Source organism: Colletotrichum gloeosporioides (genome assembly GCF_011800055.1).
Source record: "Colletotrichum gloeosporioides strain Lc1 chromosome Unknown consensus_1, whole genome shotgun sequence".
NCBI lineage: Eukaryota > Fungi > Ascomycota > Sordariomycetes > Glomerellales > Glomerellaceae > Colletotrichum > Colletotrichum gloeosporioides.
Genome location: NW_025544646.1, coordinates 226,580 through 244,890, shown reverse-complemented (window position 1 = coordinate 244,890; position 18,311 = coordinate 226,580). Strand labels below are relative to the sequence as shown.

Here is an 18,311-nt window from a genome sequence, read left to right as displayed (position 1 = left end):
GACACACCCCAAATTCTACGCCAAATACGACACCTAATGTCGAAGATGACTCCTCAACGCATCATTGTCTGTGGGAAGACCAACCCGTGTCTTTCGAAGGCGACTCATCTTTCAGGCAACAAACGTACTTGGCGAGCCAAATAGAGGAGTTGAAAGTCGAAGCCGCTCAGTCACCGATTGTAGTCGACGAGCTGGAGACGTTACGAGGAATTTGCCAGAGCCATGAGCGAACTGAGCCGAAACAGATGCGAAGACTACCCCATGTGGGAAAAGGCTCGCAGCTGCAACTTCCACCTTCGGATTTGGTGATTCGGTTGCTCCGAACTGTTAGTGGTAAGCCGCCATGTCTTCCGTTCTCAACCTTGTCATCATTCACGGTTATGAGCAGAGACTGATCTGTGCATGACTCAGAACAATCAATACTATTTCTCTTCTACGCAGTTGAGAACCGAGTGCAAGTCGAAGACCTATGTCGCAGAGTCTACTTCTCCGTGGACCCCGTGACCATCGGCGAAGTCACGCTCCTAAACGGCTTCTTGTCAGTTCTCTTGCGCGATATCGATTTCGAAAAACACCCAGAATTCGACCCCCAAGAAACAAGCCATGTGTATAACATGTGTCATGCAAACTTCAAGTCGGGCATCGAGACCTACGAGGTTATGGCGGTACCCACATTTGAACACACTCTAATACTTTCCATAGCGGTACGTCGAGTTTGATGGTTGCAAATGGAACTTGATGGACTGTTGCGGCTAACAAACCTTTTGTAGTCATTACGAGCGCAGCAAGACGGAAACCTGGCATTGCAATGGACAGTAATGTCAGCAGCTGCGAGACACTGTCTGGCCCTGGGCTACAACCGGAAAGCAAGATTAGCGACGCTGTCAAGAGAAGAGGCCCGCAGAGCGCGACGCCTTTTCTGGCACGTTTATTTCGCAGACCGCGGCCTGACTCTGACCCAAGGCAAAGCCGCAATTATCCAGGACTTTGATATTGACGCGGAGCCTTTCGAGATCTCAAATAAGCCAGAGCGACGTCCATGGGACACTTCATTTTCTGCATTTATCGAATTCGGACGGATACAATCCAAGATTTACGAGCACCTGTATTCCCCGGCGGCTTCCAGGACGAGCGATGAGGAACGCGGTGCTTCAGTTGCGCATTTGACAAAGCGGCTGTCGGCGTGGTACGACTCGTGGCGAATTGTGGACTACACGCATGCTTATCGCAAAGAGCTATTTCAATTCACCTTTGAGGGACTCGATGTGGTCTACTATTCCATCCTAACACTAGTTCACCGCGGAGCCAGCTCATCGAACTCCGCGAGCTCCATAACCGAGGAGTGCTTCGACGCGGCAAGAAAGGGGCTCACGGCCCATGCGACCGCCTTTCCCCGGTCCGCGTCTGGCGGTTACGCCGCGTTGTTCAGCTATGCAGTCTGGTAAGTATACTCTATTTCTCCTCCAAGCTTCTAGTATTGTATGATTCTGGCTAACTCCAATTTCGCCAGGACACATCTCTACTCCTCCTTTACTCCCTACATAATCACCTTCCTCCACTGCATCAGACACTCCGACGTCGAAGACCTCAACCTTCTCCGAAGCACTCTGGAAATCAGCGAGCGTCTCAGCGGGTTGGTCGAGTCATGCAAGCGGCAGTATGAGCTGTGCAGGTCTCTGTACCGCATCGCGGAGGCATACATCAAGTCGAAGAAGGGCATCGCCTTCGTGGACGGGGCGCTCGAGAACACGATCCACCTGCCGCTGCAGCAGCCTGCCATGGAGAATTGGCCAACCTTTGACTCGCAGTTGGAGCCGAACGCTTTCCCGGACCTACACGTGGACGAGTGGAATAGTACGTACATGGGGCAAATGTCGTTCACCTTGGACAATCAACTGGGCAAGGGTAATGCGTAGTCTAGGCGAGAGTTTATGAACCTGCGGCTCAATTCCTTTGGCAGCAAATATTACACGATACCAAAATTATACTCCAATCGCAAGCTTATCGTGGCTGCAAACAGTGATCTTTTCCTGTTCTGTGGGTGTCGTTGAATTTCAACCGCATAATTATGCTAAACTTCGGAGACCTGTTACTTGCCAAGCTCACCAAAGCTGCATCGGTGTCCAACCTCTGGAAAGCAACTCATGGGTTACTAATTGAAATGCCATATTCCCACGGAGTCCGCGGCGTCAATGTGTAGGCGGACATTTAGGCCGCTGTAGTTGCGTTTTTACGGAATACATATCCCGCGTTTGAAGGAGATGTTTTTACGGAATCCAGATCCCGACTCTACACAGAGCTACGGGATTGTCGCCGATACGCCAAGAAGGAGACTACATAAGCGACCTAAACTACTGATCAAACGACACAAGAGACTAAAACAGCAACCTTCAGGTCCACGATCGACAAGTTGAGTCATGGAGCCCGGCTCATATTGGCGTCAGGACGTAAATGACGAACTGTATCAAACAAATCATAAACTCCGCAGCGTAGACGAAATAGACTTTGAATTTTCTCGTGAGTATGGCTTATTCGCGTTGACGATGCTGGGATACAACGTCACTAATAGCATTTTTAATGTCGTTCCGCCGATACCCTCCTAAAGCTGCCACATCTGCAGCATCAGGCTCATACGTGACAACCCCGTCCCCCGCATAAAGTATCGCCCGGGGCAGCAGCGGGTGGTCCTTATCCAGAACCGGCAGTTTCTGCGGGTTTCCAATGGCGTGGAAGAACATCTCGAAATACTCTGCGTACGTCAGGTTCTCATCGCCGACCAGAATCGATCTCCCAGACACAGCCTCACTGCTCTCAATCGCCCCAGCGATGGCTTCGGAGAGAGACTGCGTCGAAATAAAGTTGAGCCCCCCGGCGGGTGCAAAAGAAGGGATGGGTAGGTTTCCCTCCGCGTACTGTATATAGGCTTCGAACATTGGTGTCTTCATGCCAGGGGCCGTGCCAACGACTATCGGAGGATCCAAGCTGCAGGCACGGAAGTCGCGCGTGGCAAGTGCAGCGACCCCGTCGGCCGCTAGCTTGCGGGAGCGAACGTAGGGACTCGCATGTACCGCTTCGGGCACGATGTGAGAGTAGGCGCTCCCGATGTGCACAAACACCCTGACGCCTGCTTCCCGAGACAGGCGCGCGAACGCCGGGACAGCCTCGACATTCGCTTGCAGGTAGTGTTCGTCGGCCCCCTGGCCTTCCGGTACATGCCTGACGTCGCTCCCGGCCGCGAACACCACGGCTTCGAAAAGGGCAAGCTGTTCCGCAGTAATGTCACCGCGGAGGTAGTTTCCTTGGAGTAATGGGAGCTCAAGGAGCGCGGGAACTTCCGTAGGTGCTCGGCGGCCGCTAATGGTGACTTGGTGACCTTTGGAACGGAGGTGGAGGGCGGCGTGGCCGCCGATCATGCCGGTTCCTCCTACGACAAGGATCTTCATTTTTCTTACTCGGCAGATCGTGGATGAGCTCGTTGGTGATGTGGGATGAGGACGAGTGACGTGTAGTTGGTGCAGTAATGGTGGTCCACCAGCAAGAGTCGCGAGAATCCAAGTTGGCTTTTGGAGTCGATTTTAAAGTCTTTTCGCTTTTATCACAACTAGAACATCGGCGGACTTTCATATTTCTGATTTATAATAGATCATGGAGTTCATACAGCTGTGTTCTTGTAGTACAAGAGAGGACGAGGATTCGCCGCGGAATACACGGAATACGTGGCGAATCTGACGCTAACATCCTGCTGTTGGTCATCAAACCCCAATATCAACGGAACACCTCTTGTCGGAGAGGGGATCAAACTTCACATGTCCGCAAAACGAGTGCGGAGTTTGGGCGACGCTCCGGTCTTAGCAATTCTTCAATTTCATGACTATGGATAGCTTTCATTGCGTCTGAGTAACCGGGTTAAACGAACGTGATGATCAACTTAGAAGGCAGACTTCACCGGAAGTAGTCCGACTGACAAGTGGAAGTCAAGGTAACGATCTTATTCAAAGGGATTTCGCAGTTGAAAGAAGTCACGTATCCGGAATGCCGGCCTCGCAGCAGGCTCCAAAGACTGAGCTCCGGTCGGGAAAAGTGGGGATCCGGCTCCGTCCCGGGAAACTGCTTGACCGCCGAGAATCTGCGTCAAGTAAGTCATGCCTCCCTGCGTAGGTCATCACCTAGCCCCAATGGAAATTATAAGCCTATCTGTCTTGGGCTCCTCTATGCTTGCCCATACGGCTCTGCCTTGGCCTCCATTTGAGCTCACAGAGATGAACAGTCAAGGAATCGCCCTCGAGTCGTCCTCGTACGGCGGACTTTCCAGCAGTCGTTCACGGATCAATGCTGGAGTCTGTGTAGTCTCTCTCGCATTGAAACGAGACGTGTTGAGGGTTAAAACCCTCAGCTAAGCGAGCAAAAGGACAGACCGTCGAAACGAAGCACTTACACCAGATCAAACCCGCCAGTCGGCGAAGCAATGTGGCCTTTGTCCTTGTTATCTCGCTCCCAAATGGGAAAGAAACAGGAGTCATTGCAAAATCTTAAACTCGTCACATGATGTTTTTCGCCAGTATACTGCAGCGTATACGGCTCCGGGCCCCCAAGACCGCCGGCGGCCGCTTCAACCTGTGCCACGAGCTTTGAGATGGACACGTCCGCATATAACTGTCAGAACGGTTCCTGGTTGCGCGTGCAAGAAAACGTACGATATCGAGCCATCGTCACGGTCCGTGTTTGAAGGTATCTGCTAAAGCTTCATTGAAAGTCTGAGATGGGGAGCTTGAGGCTAAAAACTTATTTTGAGCGCAGCTGTAGATAGGTGATTAAAATAAGGCTTTCGGGACCTAGCGGAAAGTCGGGTTCTGGGGCTTTTCACAAGACACCTTCAGATATCCAGCAGAGCATACAGCTTGCGACGTGGAAGTTGGTGAAGGGAGTGGAAAAGGGTCTTGCGGATGGTGGTGATGACTCTCGAAGTACGACGGGCTGTGGATTGTATGCCGCAGATATCCCATTTACACGTTACGTTCTAGCGGCCCAGCTCTGATCACTGCAAATTCGCTGAAGCTGACTAAATGACGCTGAGACCTCTACGTCACATCAAGTCGGACCTTTCAACTGCTAGTGCATGCTCGATGAACTAGTGATTGGAACCAGAGCTCCGGGATCGATGTCGTAGTAAGCCGTTGGACAGCGGCTGCTCTACGTAGCCAATGCCTCGTCAGCTCGGAGACCGCCCGGGCTAATGCCCGGCGAGATGCGTAAAGTCGGGCATAGGATTCGGCCGGCAGATCAGTTTTGCTCTCGCCATTCGGCCCTTGCAAGGATGCAGGGAGCCGATCCAATCCGAACAGCAGCTGAGCGCGGATACCCGCAAAGGCAAGCACCCAGACCAGGATGGGGGAAGGATAAGCGCCAACAGCCACCACTCCCCGCGTTGGCAAAAGGCGGATATGCAGGAGACGTGTCGCCTTTTAGGCTAAATGCTATTGCCGGTCGTGATCGTGCTTGAAACATGGGGTTTGCGGCCACGCGGGGTAGTCGTATTCCTTTGGGGAGTTTTCGCTAAGCTGGGCGAACAAGCTCGCATGAGTACTATCCAATGAGCAGCCTGGAACCTTTTTAGCATGTAGGGCAAAATGGTTCACGTTGGGATGCCGATGCTTGTCACCGCAGCGTTGGGTCAGAGTCGCACCGAATATGACAGGGTCTTCACGAAAACGACCCATGAAAGCGTGAGATCTTCAGATGCTTCTGTGGTCTGGCGATATGCAGCTGAATCCTGCATGGACGTCGCATTTAAGTACGCGTCTTCCCCGTCAATACTCATGCTAAGCTTTTGGTCCACTTCTCTATCTTTTGTCGCGTCTTTGACCTCGACTGGGACTCCCCAACTTCCAATTACAGCTTTAATCCAACCACCGTCAGGCTCGCCTGTCGAAGACTGACAATATGGGCGGCCATTCTTCGGGCAACGCTGCCTACGATGCGGCTCTGCAAAGGAGACAAGCGCTGATGGGCGCCAGTGGGGCCAGAGCGCTCGTGAAAAACTGGAAAGTCGCTCGCATTGCAGCCTTCGCCTGCATTGGAGGTGTTCTCTACGGCTACAATCAGGGCATGTTCTCTGGTATTCTAGCAATGCCATCATTCGATAAGCGTGAGTCAATTGACCCAACGACACGGAGGTCTGGAGCTGACAATTGTGGTGCTTGGTAGACATGGGAGGGTACACGAGAAACCCTACCCAGAAGGGATGGCTGACATCGATTCTTGAGCTTGGAGCTTGGGTTGGCGCGGTGCTGTCGGGATTCATTGCCGAAGTTTGCTCACGAAAATACGGCGTTCTTATTGCAACCGGAGTCTTCATCCTCGGTGTCATCGTTCAGATAACATCCATCTCGGGAGGTCACGAATCCATTCTTGGAGGTCGTTTCATCACGTACGTGTTCCACTGCAGAAACGTAAATGACTATCAATACTGACTTGACAAAGTGGAATGGGCGTGGGCAGCTTGTCTATGATCGTGCCCCTGTACAATTCGGAGTGCGCACCGCCAGAGGTTCGAGGTGCCCTCGTAGCCCTTCAACAACTGGCAATCACCTTTGGCATAATGATATCCTTCTGGATCGAGTAAGTGTCCCAAAGGGTCTTCCTAACATGTGTACTGACGGGTATCTAGTTACGGTTGTAACTACATTGGCGGCACGACAGTAGAGACGCAATCCGATGCAGCTTGGCTAGTGCCTATCTGCCTGCAACTAGGCCCGGCCGCCATTCTTTTGGTAGGCATGATTTGGATGCCATTCTCCCCTCGTTGGCTCATTCACCACGGCCGCGAGGAAGAAGCACGACGGATTCTCGCCAACCTCCGAGATCTTCCCGAGAATCATGAACTCATTGAGCTCGAGTTCCTTGAGATCAAGGCTCAGTCTCTGTTTGAGAAGCGCAGTGTTGCGGAGCAGTTTCCACACCTACAGCAGCAGACAGCGTGGAATACCTTCAAGCTTCAATTTGTCGCCATGAAAGCTCTGTTTACGACAAAGGCCATGTTCAAACGTGTCATTGTTGCCACGGTCACCATGTTCTTCCAACAATGGACTGGAATCAACGCTGTGAGTATTCACTTTTCGAGAATGAGTGAGGACGGCTGGCGCTGAGGATAACTACAGGTACTTTACTATGCTCCACAGATCTTCAGCCAGCTAGGCCTAAGCCAAAACACCACAAGTCTGCTTGCCACCGGCGTAGTAGGTGTGGTGATGGTGAGTCTTCACTACCCGCTTGCTGCTTTGATAGCCCTAAACCCCTGACACCTAAGCCTAGTTTATCGCTACCATCCCGGCCGTCTTATGGATTGACAGGGTAGGCCGAAAGCCAGTTCTCAGCATTGGAGCAATTGGCATGGGTACCTGCCACATCATCATTGCCGTCATCTTGGCCAAGAACATTGACAACTTCCACGAGCAGCCTGCGGCTGGCTGGGCTGCCGTCTGCATGGTTTGGCTTTTCGTTGTTCATTTTGGATGTAGGTCCCCGGTATCTGACCTGTGTATGTGAGAGTAGACTGACATCCAGACAGATTCATGGGGCCCTTGCGCTTGGATCATCATCGCTGAAGTTTGGCCCCTGAGCACTCGGCCATATGGAGTGTCGATTGGAGCCTCCAGCAACTGGATGTGAGTAGAATGATATCATTCAGTCTTGATTAGGCTAATCATTTCCCTTTAGGAACAACTTTATCGTGGGCCAAGTTACTCCCGATATGCTCGTTGGCATCACGTACGGCACATACATCCTGTTCGGGCTACTGACCTACCTGGGAGCTGCCTTCATTTGGTTCTTTGTCCCAGAGACGAAGCGACTATCACTCGAAGAGATGGTTCGTCTTTCTTCGATTGCACTCATAAGATGAATCACCGGCTGACACTTTCTCAGGACCTTGTATTCGGCTCCGAGGGCACCGCTCAAGCCGACTTCGAGCGTATGGAGGAGATCAACACCGAGATTGGCCTCACTGCTGTGCTGAACCGTGGATCTCCGGCCGGCGGATTCTCGCATTCCGGCGACTTGGAGAAGGAGAAGCTGGATAGTGCAGCAGTCGAAAGCCGTTAAATTTCGAATCTGCGACTCCTTCAAACTTCTGCGTCTATCGGGAAGGCATTGGCGCATCGCATTACCAAATTGAGTCCGAGTGAGAGGCACGCCATATTTATAAGTAATAATGATAGAATCAGGCAGCAGACCATAGGCAGCAGGACGCCAAGATCGATCTAATGTTGCATGTGTAACGCTGCGTTACCCCGCTTCTCAACATATCGTGCTGACCACTCTTTGTCGCAATGCCGCAATCCGCACCCCGAATTTTCGTCATGGAATATCATGGAATCTTTCGGTAGAATATATGGCGCGGAACCCGAATGGAAAGCAATCTGTTTCATCGACGCAAAGACGCCACAAGCCGTATGTCAAGTTAATTTCCAACTAGTGGTACTCGACGGAGTCTTCGATGCGCTTCGCAGTTTCTAGACAACAGGTCGTGTATTCACATAAAAAGCCGCTTTTGTCACAATAGATGCCAAAAGTTTTATGTGCTTCATGACATACGGGGGAAAAGTGCCACATTGTGTATTTCTATGACTTTCTGCGGAGGTTCACAGTGATCATTCTGAACTTGGGCTTTCGAAGGCGGAAAAGCCAGCCCCATTGTCTGCCTAGAATATCTCACACTGTTCTCATGCATAGTCCTAACTAGCGTGCGCATATTCACATTCATGCCTGGACTAGTTTTCGCATTTGGCATCTGATTGGGCATATCGCAATCGCTTTGCAGGTTCTGCTTCTGTGCTGTCGCACAGTCTCACGTCTACAAAGCCAAGATCTCAACAGCATTAGGGCTGACATGGAGCAGGCCATCTTAATAGCCCCAAAACAAGAAGGGGGCTGAAGAGGATGCACGGTCACAGCTCGTGGCTGCATGATAAAGTGTGTTATGCAGATTTAAAGCGAAAGAACCTGCCCTTCATCTTTTCCCTGGGTTCTGTCTAGCTCCACATTGACATTATCAGCCCGGCCGCACAAAAGTCACCGCTATTCGAAAAGCCCAATATGGCACCCAATTCTGACTTGTGCGAATCGTCCAAGCTTGAAGATGACCTCTCCTTCTCTGTCATCGACCGTATAACCGACACCATTCGGGCTGAGAAGGAGGCCATGATCAGCCAAGAGGATCGCGATGCCATCGTTCAAGACCTCTACGAAGGCCCCAAGAAGTGCCAATGCTGCATCAACTGGATGACCGAATGCCCTCATGGGGTGGATCTGGCCGCTCTCGAGAAAGATGAAAGTGACGACGACGAGTCCAACCCGATCATCGTGAGACGCCGCGTCACTCCCGGAAAGGCAGGCAGTCTCGTCACGATCCATTCTATCGACATACGCCACGCAGCGACTCGCAAAGTCCTCATTGATGTCTTCCAGCCTTACGACGGCATCGTTCACTATCTCAAATACCTTGCTTTCCTGGCGCCTTTTCATCAGTTCTTCTGGCGCTGGGAGGCATTCGAGAAGGCTATTGCCGATGAGGAGGACGAACAGGTCAAGAAGATCTTGATCATTCTGAGATCCATCGTCAAACGCGAGCTCGCAGGGGCCTTTGCGGTCAGCAAGGAGCTCATCAGCCACGGCATGGTTACGTACGACTACCTCTGGACTCTCTTCCCTCCAGGCGAGCTTGTCTACTCGGATTGGCGCGTCGACCGTGACCGTTTGTTTGTTGTTCAAGGACATGGAACCAACCGCATGGACCCGAACAAACTCGAACTCTGGCTCAACTACGTCAATTACAACAGCGACGATTTTGGAGTAGCCGTCCAGAGCGAGTCCATTCCCCGCTTCAGAGGCACACGACCCATCAACGAGCTGGGTCTTTACCCTGCAAAGTATCACGATGACTTCGATGGTGTACAGAAGCGTCTGATTGAAAGGGGCCGCAGATTCGCCAGTCTTGCTGGGAAGCACTACAAGGCCTATCGCCCTGATCGATTTGATGACTCGGGTGCAGAAATTCGAGTCATGATTGATACGGACTACGATAGATGTCCTGGTGGGAGCTGCGCTGCGTTTGGAAATCGGGACGACAACTCAGTCTTCCTCCAACGGACACAGCTGATAGTACAGGGGCCTATTGATGCACCGCCAGCAAAGGGCCATGTACCTCTTCGGCGCGAGCGCAGCGGAGATGAGAATGACTCTTTCTACAGTGGTGAAGAACATGTTCCACCTCCTCGAAGGCGTCCCGCCCCCTTCACACCACTCTTTCCAACGCCTCCGTTCGACCCACGTGCAACCGCTGGTTTCCAACACAGGCCACCTTCGTTTTCACCGACGTCATCATCATCTTCAGATCCACTATTCCCACCACGACCAGATATAACAGAGGATGACTCAGACGCGAGTCGCCCTCCTCCTTTAGGTCGCTGTAAGCTTCGCCGGTTCTGTCGTCTATGCATTGTTACTAACATATAACCTAGTTGAAATAGAAAGTTTCAGGATCAACAGGGCTCGAAATCGACTCACTGACTTCCGACTGTCACTGTGCGTTCCTCGTGTACTGGGATTCAATCTCAAGGAGAAAACATGGGGTAAGTCCAAGCCAGATTCGATCTCATATAACCAGCCAGCTTATTCGAGTGAATGCAGAAAACTTTGAAGTTGACCGGATCCATGACATCGAGTGGAACACGAAGCCATTCGAGAGCCTGGTACTTCCTGATGGGTATAAGGAGCTAATCCTTGCATTTGTGGAGAGCCAAGTCAAAGACAACGATAACTTTGACGATGTCATCAACGGCAAAGGTATACTAAAATTCCTTCGCGTGTTTCTATATGCTAATTTTGCTAGGCGGTGGCCTCGTTGCTTTGCTTGCTGGTGCTCCTGGAGTTGGCAAAACTCTTACTGCTGAATCAGGTATGGTTTCTGAGCCTCTATCAACCGCAATATCTTACTAAGTAACATGTCACAGTCGCGGAAAAGATAAAGGCTCCACTCTTCAAGATGGAACTGGGCGAATACAATGAGGACGATCCTGATCATTACGATACGCCGCGCCACCCGGCTCGTCGGCCTGGTGGGAGAAGTGTAGCTGTTGGGGTCCAGCACAGAAGAGGGGACATCGCCGGAGCATTCGAGCTTGCTGCGAGATGGGGTGCTGTCCTCCTTATTGACGAGTGCGACGCTTACCTGGAGCAGCGCAGTGACAGCTCGTCTCAGCGAAACAGTTTGGTCGCTCGTAAGTTGACCGGGCCAGACACCCGTAACTAGAAGATTTTGTCAGATTTCTGACATACTATGAATAGGATTCTTGAGAGAGCTGGAGTACTACCCCTCGCTCCTATTCCTTACGACCAATCGCGAGAAGTCCTTGGACCCGGCTGTCCATTCTCGTGTCCATCTGACAATCAACTATCCAGCTCTTGATGAGCCGTCCAGGCAGAAGGTCTGGATGACCTTCCTCGAGAAGTCTGGGTCTAAGCTTTCTGACGAGAAGCTAATGGCTCTCTCTTACATTGAAATTGATGGTCGGAAGATCCGCAACATTGTCAAGACCGCCGGTATTGTGGCAAGAAGGGATAGCCGTTCTATTAGATTTGATGACCTCAAGAAGGTCATGAAGATTACGGAAGGCATCGAGCTTAAGGAACCTGGCCATTGAACGGCTTTGACCACCGGCCATTTGGCCCGTTTCCTTATCGTTGGTTTTCTTGTGTCCTGGAGTTCTGGCTACAGAAATTCCGCATCAAGACTCAAGGTTTGATGGATGATAAATCGAGGTCTGATGGCAATATACAATGGAGAGAATATTTGCATACGGGAGAATGTCCAACAAAGTATGTACAGATAAAAGAATACAGAGGCTTCAAGACCCCCAACCGCAGCCTCCCGAAAGAAACAGACTTTCATAAAGTGATAGCCATCTAGACTCAACTAAACAAACAGCTTTGTCCACTCTAAGCGAAATGGGCATCGATGGTCTTCTTCATATCCTGAGCAATCAACTTGTGGCCTGCCGTGGTGGGCTGAATGAAGTTCATCCAGAAGTATTGGTTCGCATTGCCCTTGACCATACAGTCGTCCCACTGCGCGGTCTCATCACCGTCACAAAACAGGTTCAAGGGCTTGGGGAAGCCATAGGCCTTCGGGTTGTTCAGGATCTGCACCATGTAGCTGAAGACGTCGTAGTAGATGACCTTCTTCCCGAACTGGCCCAGGCTCTTCTGAATGGCGGCGTTGGCCGAGGTGATGACTTGGCCCCAGGTCTTGACGCAGTCGGCGTTGGTACCGCAGAGGTACTTTGGTGTAACCGGCGCAAGATGCTTGGGGTAGATGTTGGCGACCATGACGTACGGCGCGCCCTTGTCGAGTAGGCCCTTAACTGAAGCTGTGATCTTCGCGGCGGCGTCGGTTGCGAATTGCACGTTCTTGGCGTCGCCAAGCCAGAAGGCGTCTGTGTGCATGCTGAGATCGTTTTCTCCGAACCACAAGAACTGCAGAGAGGAAGCAATGCCCTTTGAACCGGTTCCAGTGTAGTTCGAAATTTGACCGAGCATGTCTGTTGCCCCGGCGGGCGACTTGGTGTAGGCGTTGTCGAAGGTCGCGCCAAAAGAGCCACCACCGCAGCAGCCGCCAAATGCATAGTCGGTCATAGGAACCTTGAGGAGATCCGCGAGATAGGAGACGGCGACCGGGCCGTTGGTCCAAGTACCGAAGCCATAGACGTTGGCTGGGTCGCCAGTGATACCGTGAGCGAAGCTACCGTTTCCATTATCGGAAAGCTCATCACCGTATGCGACGAGGTTGTTGAAAGGGTAAGCGGCACGAGGGGCCTTGATCGATCGCGCTGCGACGAAGGAGAGAAGGAAAAACGTGAAGCTAGTCTTGAACAGCATTTTGAAGCAAAGTTGAAAAGAATGTGGTGAGTTGGAAAGAGAACGAAAGAGAAGTTGAGGAGCTGGGAAGGCTTGGTCGAGGAACATTATATCTGTTGTCTTGGCGGCAGGCTTTGGGTTTATATCAGCCACGGTCTGCGCATGAATCTTTCCTAAAATCCAGTGTTGCGTTGTTAATCCTCCGGGATCACTCAATTTCCCTGCTCATTTCTTGCACCAAGGAGTTGGATTCGTGGCGTCGCTGGGGCGCGATGAGGGCGTCGCACCAACGCCACGGAGTGCGCTATCTTGCCATGCGGACAGATGAAACATTGACTGGTAGCTACGCTGGTGTATCAGAGCTGAAATGAGCTGCAGTGCTTTCTTTTGCGATTTCAAGACTAATTTGGGCGCCTGAAATGGCCATGGATGCAAGCACGCGAAATCTCGGACGGTGTTGTCGCTCACAACAAACAGCTGCACCGAATTGAGAGGTATTGGCAGGAAGGATGATGTGTCCCAGATACATCCAGACACAAGAAGGGAGGCGCAGATGAATCATTCTTGACAGCAATGGGTCAATTAAAGCATGACAATTGGGAATGGGCGCATGAAAGAGTGAATGAGTCAATGTTTTCGTAAGTGTAACCCTCTTGTTACTGTTTGCGACAAATCGTCAGCATCTCCACAGCAGCTTGGAAACAAACAGCTCAGGAAACAGGCCGACTGGCGCAATGGTAGCGCGTCAGACTTCTACTGAAATCAGTGATCTGAAGGCTGCGGGTTCGAGACCCGCGTTGGTCAATTGGGATCTTGAGTTGCAAGTGCCCGAGTATCATTTTTTCCTTGTTTTTGTGTGTGAAGATTTTTCACTTTGTGCGGGGCCCGGTGGGCCGGCCGATCGGTGCGGAGACGCGGAGCGGGGACAGTGGGGTATGTCCTTCGGGGTGACCCGGCCTTCGCTTTCGATCTCTGGGCCCGGAGAGGTCATGTCTTCCACGACGGCTTCCTCTTCTCGGTGAAGGCTGCAATGCCCTCTCTCGAATCAGCGGCTCTGGCATGCAAGGCCATGACTCTCCCCGCCCAGCTCGCCGCATCCTCGTACCCGTCACCACCCTTCCCGTCGTGTGCCTTGCCGTTGATGCCGAGCTGGGTCCAGAACGCCCATTTTCCAAGAGCCATCGGCTGCCCTGCCGAGCCCGCCAATCGCTCCACCACCTCCGCGACACGCCCCTCGAACGCTGCAGCGGCCGTGTCAGTTGACTCTGCGTGCTCAGGCTCCGCGACCACGTCCACGGCATCCCGCATCACGTCGGCAGTGACCGCCTCAGCCGTCAAAAGCATGCGGTAGGTCTGCGCCGGTGGGATGCGGCGCGACACGGCCGTCGCAGGGCTCGTGCACGGCAGCCCGATGGTTGCGCCGGGCAGTTGAAACCTGGTCGTGGACAGGGCGATTGAATAGTCCGTGGAGAGGGCGAGCTGGAGTCCCGCTGCGGTCGCCAAGCCTTGGATCGGGCAGACAACCGGCGCAGGGCTGTGCCGGATGAGAGACATGACTTCGGCGCAGAGGGCGAAGGTGCGCTTTACCTCGGCGTGGGAGAGCGATGCGAGCTGCTTGAGGTCGTGGCCGGAGGAGAAGACCGGGCCTGAGCTGCGCAGCACGAGGACGTTGGGCAAGGCTGCGCGTTCTTCTGCCCAGGCGTTGGCGTCGACGAGCCAGCTGTGTTCTGAAGTTTCTTTTGAGTCCGGGGCTGCGCGTTCGCTGACTCTTTCCAGCTCGTGGACGATACCTGGCTTGAATGGGGGCAAGGTCATGAGACGCCCTGATTTTGGTGAAGTTAGGTTCGTCAGTAGCTGCGATCGGAGGTCCTCAAGGACCTCGAGGCTCAGGGCATTGCGCCGGGCCGGGTTGTTAAGATGGATGTATGCAGCTCTCGCTGGGAGCTTTGGAAAACGCATATTATCGACTGCTCTGTCGTCGAGATTGAGATGCTCGGCAGAGGTCATTGATGGCGAGGGATCCCCCTGGAATGAGTGAGCGTGGCGGTTGTCTGATTACCCCGCAACGGCACGGGACCTAGGGATCTGGCGGCCGAGAGAGCGCAATACCTGATCTCGTTTGGAGAGGCGACATTATTGTTCCGGGACCCGTCGCCGTTACAACAAGCAGAGGTTCACTGTGACGCTCAAACACGGATAAAATAGAGGAGATTGAGAAACGCGGCTGCATGTGCTGCATGTTCGCGCTGATTTGGCTCAGTGTCGTTAGGCCCATCCAATGTCTCAAGGTCTGCTCAGTGAGGGGCATGCTAAGGGACTGAGCTCACGAAGCTTCAGCACGCTTTTGCCACAGCATCCCCCAACGTTTGTAGCCACAGATCTTGATTGGTTTACTTGCAACTGTAACTTTCAATCGACTACATCGTTAGTATGCTTAACTGAAAATTCCATGAGCTCTGTGAATAAAACCAAGTTTGAATAATCGTTTCGCGCTCAATTAAGCAATTGTTGTGTTGCAATCGTTTGTCATATGCTCGTGGGGCTGGCGATGTCGGGCACTAATAAATGGCCAATTGTACGCTCAAGTTCAGCATTGCTCGACCGCCATGGATGACCTCACTAAACATCCCCATCTGCCTAGATACTCATCACTTTCAAATACTGCGTCTCTGAGATTGAATTCAATACTGTTATGCTGATTATTAAGGACCTTCTAGGTCAGTTTCGTTGCATTTTCTGTTGAGGGTATGCGTAAGACACGGATTTTTCAGAACTATACGTGAATGGGAAGTGTCTGAAAACAATGAAAAAGGTTCCTAATAGGCCTGTTGAGAGCAATTTGAGAAACGCGTCGTTATTCTCCTAGTGCATTAATGCTTCGGTTTCCATACGTGCGAGGCAAATTAGCTAAATTGGTCCACGAACTAAAGCCGAGGGTTGTACGATCATCAATGCTTGTAAAATCTCTTAATCCCCCTTCCAGCTAAGTGCCAAACCAACTTTGACTGCAGATAGGCTGCTTTACTCTGATTTTGACTGGGGATAAACAGCAAACTCGTTTTTCAATTAAAATATGTCCGTCTCTGACTGGCAAACTCCATAGGTATACATCCGCCAGCCTCCAGTTCACAGAATAAAGCAAACCATACATTGTACGATACTCGTACGCCAACCACTTGACTTAAAACATTACTCGTGACGACACTTGGCTGGCTTTTGAGCAATATAAGGCAGAGTGTTGATTTGGTTTCATCATGTCTGAAGGCACTGAACAGAAGATCCATGTTCCCCTACCAAACCAGCCCGAGTCCTGTTCAAAAAGCTACCACGGGAGATGCCGTTTTGGCTCACAAGTACTACCTACTCGAGATGTTCCATGTTCGTAAAGACTCCACTGTGTCGGGGCTTTCTCAATGCTTCCAAACCATTCCGGCGAAGGATGCCTTGACGTCCTTTGGACCCCTAGTTCACGACTCATTCCCCTTCTCGCCGAGTTGGGGAGATTCGATCTCAGAGGAACTGCCCAAGGCGACCGGATCTTTGCTGATGAGATGTTTTAGAAAAGGAAACATGAAATGACCATATTCTGAGATCTAAAGGAATACTCCGTGCAAGCTTTCGGTGATCCCCTCTTGCTTCTGTCGCCTGTACATGGAATTATTCGTAGGGATTAGACGCTCTCGAAACCAGATCAGACCAAGGGATTAAGGGTTTCCACTTCTCGTGGAGACTTTCCTGATTGATCAAGGACGAGGGGTGTACCACGACGACGGGCGGGACGCTTGGACTGGCCAAGGGCGACTCGTACGACGCTTAATACGACGCAAAACTCGACCTGGACCACGTCGATTCCGCCTTATCGTACGATCCGCCACGTTGCCTCTCAGAAGTGTTCGGATCGACCAGATCTCGCTGAGGATACATGTTGCTATCCACGTTGACGGCTTACCCTTGATTCAATTCGAAACATCCATCATAGGGGGTTCGATCTAGTCGGCACAATTATAGCAATGAGGGGTGGTTCTACCGACTTGTTGGGTGTTTCGACATCCAGCTCACTTTTGAAAGCCTGGACATCTCAAAAGGTCCGTTGGCCGAGATTCACAGTTTCTGCCCTTGGGAGACCCGGGACCTGGCAAAATTACGATTATACTCGCGATAGCAACCAGACGCATTTTTTGATGACCTGTTTTATGAGATTTCACGATGCAAATATGCTTGAATTTCAAAAACATTATAGTCTCATTCCGATTATCTTGTCGAAGAATCCAGGCGTGATGAAATGTCAGAGTAATCACTGCAACCCCTTGGAGTCCCCCACTTCGAAGAAGACAATGAGATAGTCACATCATTTACAGATTATTGAAGGCTATGTGTATTTTGTCACAGGCTCTTCACCTGATGGCCTCTCTAGCTTAATGCTGATGCTTTTGTTTTGCTTCGTGTTCTGCGACTTGGCAATGCTATGTACTTTTTGATCCCGCCTGCGGCAGATCTTCCGTTACCAACCTTTCTGTCTACAGAGACCTCTCGTTTGTATCCACCCAGTTGGCCTGCTCACAATGTGTCGGATTCTGGGGTTTTCGCGTAGTAACAAGCCCCTCAACTGTCTTTCAGCTCTGGCGTCAAGTCTGGCATGGGTGGAGCCTCAACGTTTGGTGTCTCCTTCGCGATTTTCTTCGGACTTGTGTTTGTCCATTGAATTAGAAATGCCGTGATGAGAACTTGGTTGAGGTTAGAAATTTTGAGTTTTGGAAGGCTCAGACTCTGTGACGTTTCAACCTACTGTCGGTGTTGCAACATGCCAGACACAGCCATACCACTTCACCGCCAAGCGCGACCAGCACCGATAGGTTCCTGCAACATCGGTGAGTAGTTTGCGAGAGGTATATACGAGAGTAGTCTCACGTCAAGCTGACGGTCAAAGTGAGCAGAGCGCCAAGAAAGGTGCGGAGGGCTAGTCTGCGAAGCCGGACGTTCGGTGGAGTACGGGGATGCCTGTGGTTTGAGCCCATCGTCCATGGCCTCAATATTGATGCTTGGATAGAATGCAACTCTGATTGCGTAAGCTTCAGAAGAATTGAATCGGGGGTCTGCCGGGCAGCAACTTACTGAGTAATGGGATCAAGAAGAGGGAGGTGAGGTAAATCTGCGGGGCGCACATAAGCTTGGTGTTGGGCGGGGTCAAGGGCAGAAAAGCTTCATACGTTGACGAGAGCATCAAAAACAATAATGGGTATCAAGATTGCTCGCTCGAGGCCGATGACGCACATGTCGCTTGTTGAATCATAATATGACGCGCGGCTGGACAGAGTGTTAGTACCGAACGTGGATTTGTTTTGGAGCTTTGATCCCGGTACTTACAAGTGAAAATTGAACATCGTAATGAAGCCGTATGT

At 51.6% G+C, this 18,311-nt stretch overlaps 7 protein-coding genes across 7 annotated transcripts; 3 read left to right on the top strand and 4 right to left on the bottom strand.

Moving 5' to 3' along the window:
• Positions 1 to 343: 343 nt before the first annotated feature.
• On the top strand, positions 344 to 1,916 carry GCG54_00009851 (uncharacterized protein; the record flags this gene model as incomplete). Its single annotated transcript, XM_045409788.1, has 4 exons — positions 344 to 377; positions 442 to 704; positions 771 to 1,441; positions 1,511 to 1,916. 4 exons carry the CDS (start codon positions 344 to 346, stop codon positions 1,914 to 1,916), a joined length of 1,374 nt encoding a protein of 457 aa, XP_045271325.1.
• A 612-nt stretch (positions 1,917 to 2,528) lies between these two features.
• GCG54_00009850 (uncharacterized protein) lies at positions 2,529 to 3,443 on the bottom strand (the record flags this gene model as incomplete). The annotated part of the gene is made up of 1 exon (XM_045409787.1): positions 2,529 to 3,443. One exon carries the CDS (start codon positions 3,441 to 3,443, stop codon positions 2,529 to 2,531), a length of 915 nt encoding a protein of 304 aa, XP_045271324.1.
• A 2,497-nt stretch (positions 3,444 to 5,940) lies between these two features.
• GCG54_00009849 (putative quinate permease) lies at positions 5,941 to 8,100 on the top strand (the record flags this gene model as incomplete). The annotated part of the gene is made up of 9 exons (XM_045409786.1): positions 5,941 to 6,145; positions 6,205 to 6,427; positions 6,481 to 6,618; positions 6,668 to 7,100; positions 7,158 to 7,250; positions 7,312 to 7,513; positions 7,568 to 7,664; positions 7,717 to 7,867; positions 7,924 to 8,100. 9 exons carry the CDS (start codon positions 5,941 to 5,943, stop codon positions 8,098 to 8,100), a joined length of 1,719 nt encoding a protein of 572 aa, XP_045271323.1.
• A 993-nt stretch (positions 8,101 to 9,093) lies between these two features.
• GCG54_00009848 (uncharacterized protein) lies at positions 9,094 to 11,699 on the top strand (the record flags this gene model as incomplete). Its single annotated transcript, XM_045409785.1, has 6 exons — positions 9,094 to 10,465; positions 10,518 to 10,628; positions 10,687 to 10,842; positions 10,889 to 10,954; positions 11,010 to 11,276; positions 11,344 to 11,699. 6 exons carry the CDS (start codon positions 9,094 to 9,096, stop codon positions 11,697 to 11,699), a joined length of 2,328 nt encoding a protein of 775 aa, XP_045271322.1.
• Positions 11,700 to 11,994: 295 nt separating this feature from the next.
• GCG54_00009847 (uncharacterized protein) lies at positions 11,995 to 12,933 on the bottom strand (the record flags this gene model as incomplete). Its single annotated transcript, XM_045409784.1, has 1 exon — positions 11,995 to 12,933. One exon carries the CDS (start codon positions 12,931 to 12,933, stop codon positions 11,995 to 11,997), a length of 939 nt encoding a protein of 312 aa, XP_045271321.1.
• Positions 12,934 to 13,899: 966 nt separating this feature from the next.
• Positions 13,900 to 14,919, bottom strand: GCG54_00009846 (Enoyl-CoA hydratase domain-containing protein 3; the record flags this gene model as incomplete). Its single annotated transcript, XM_045409783.1, has 1 exon — positions 13,900 to 14,919. One exon carries the CDS (start codon positions 14,917 to 14,919, stop codon positions 13,900 to 13,902), a length of 1,020 nt encoding a protein of 339 aa, XP_045271320.1.
• Positions 14,920 to 17,514: 2,595 nt separating this feature from the next.
• On the bottom strand, positions 17,515 to 18,311 carry GCG54_00009845 (uncharacterized protein; the record flags this gene model as incomplete). Its single annotated transcript, XM_045409782.1, has 6 exons — positions 17,515 to 17,636; positions 17,699 to 17,769; positions 17,821 to 17,968; positions 18,025 to 18,061; positions 18,120 to 18,216; positions 18,277 to 18,311. Coding segments are annotated over 6 exons (510 nt in total), but the record flags the coding sequence as incomplete, so codon positions are not given.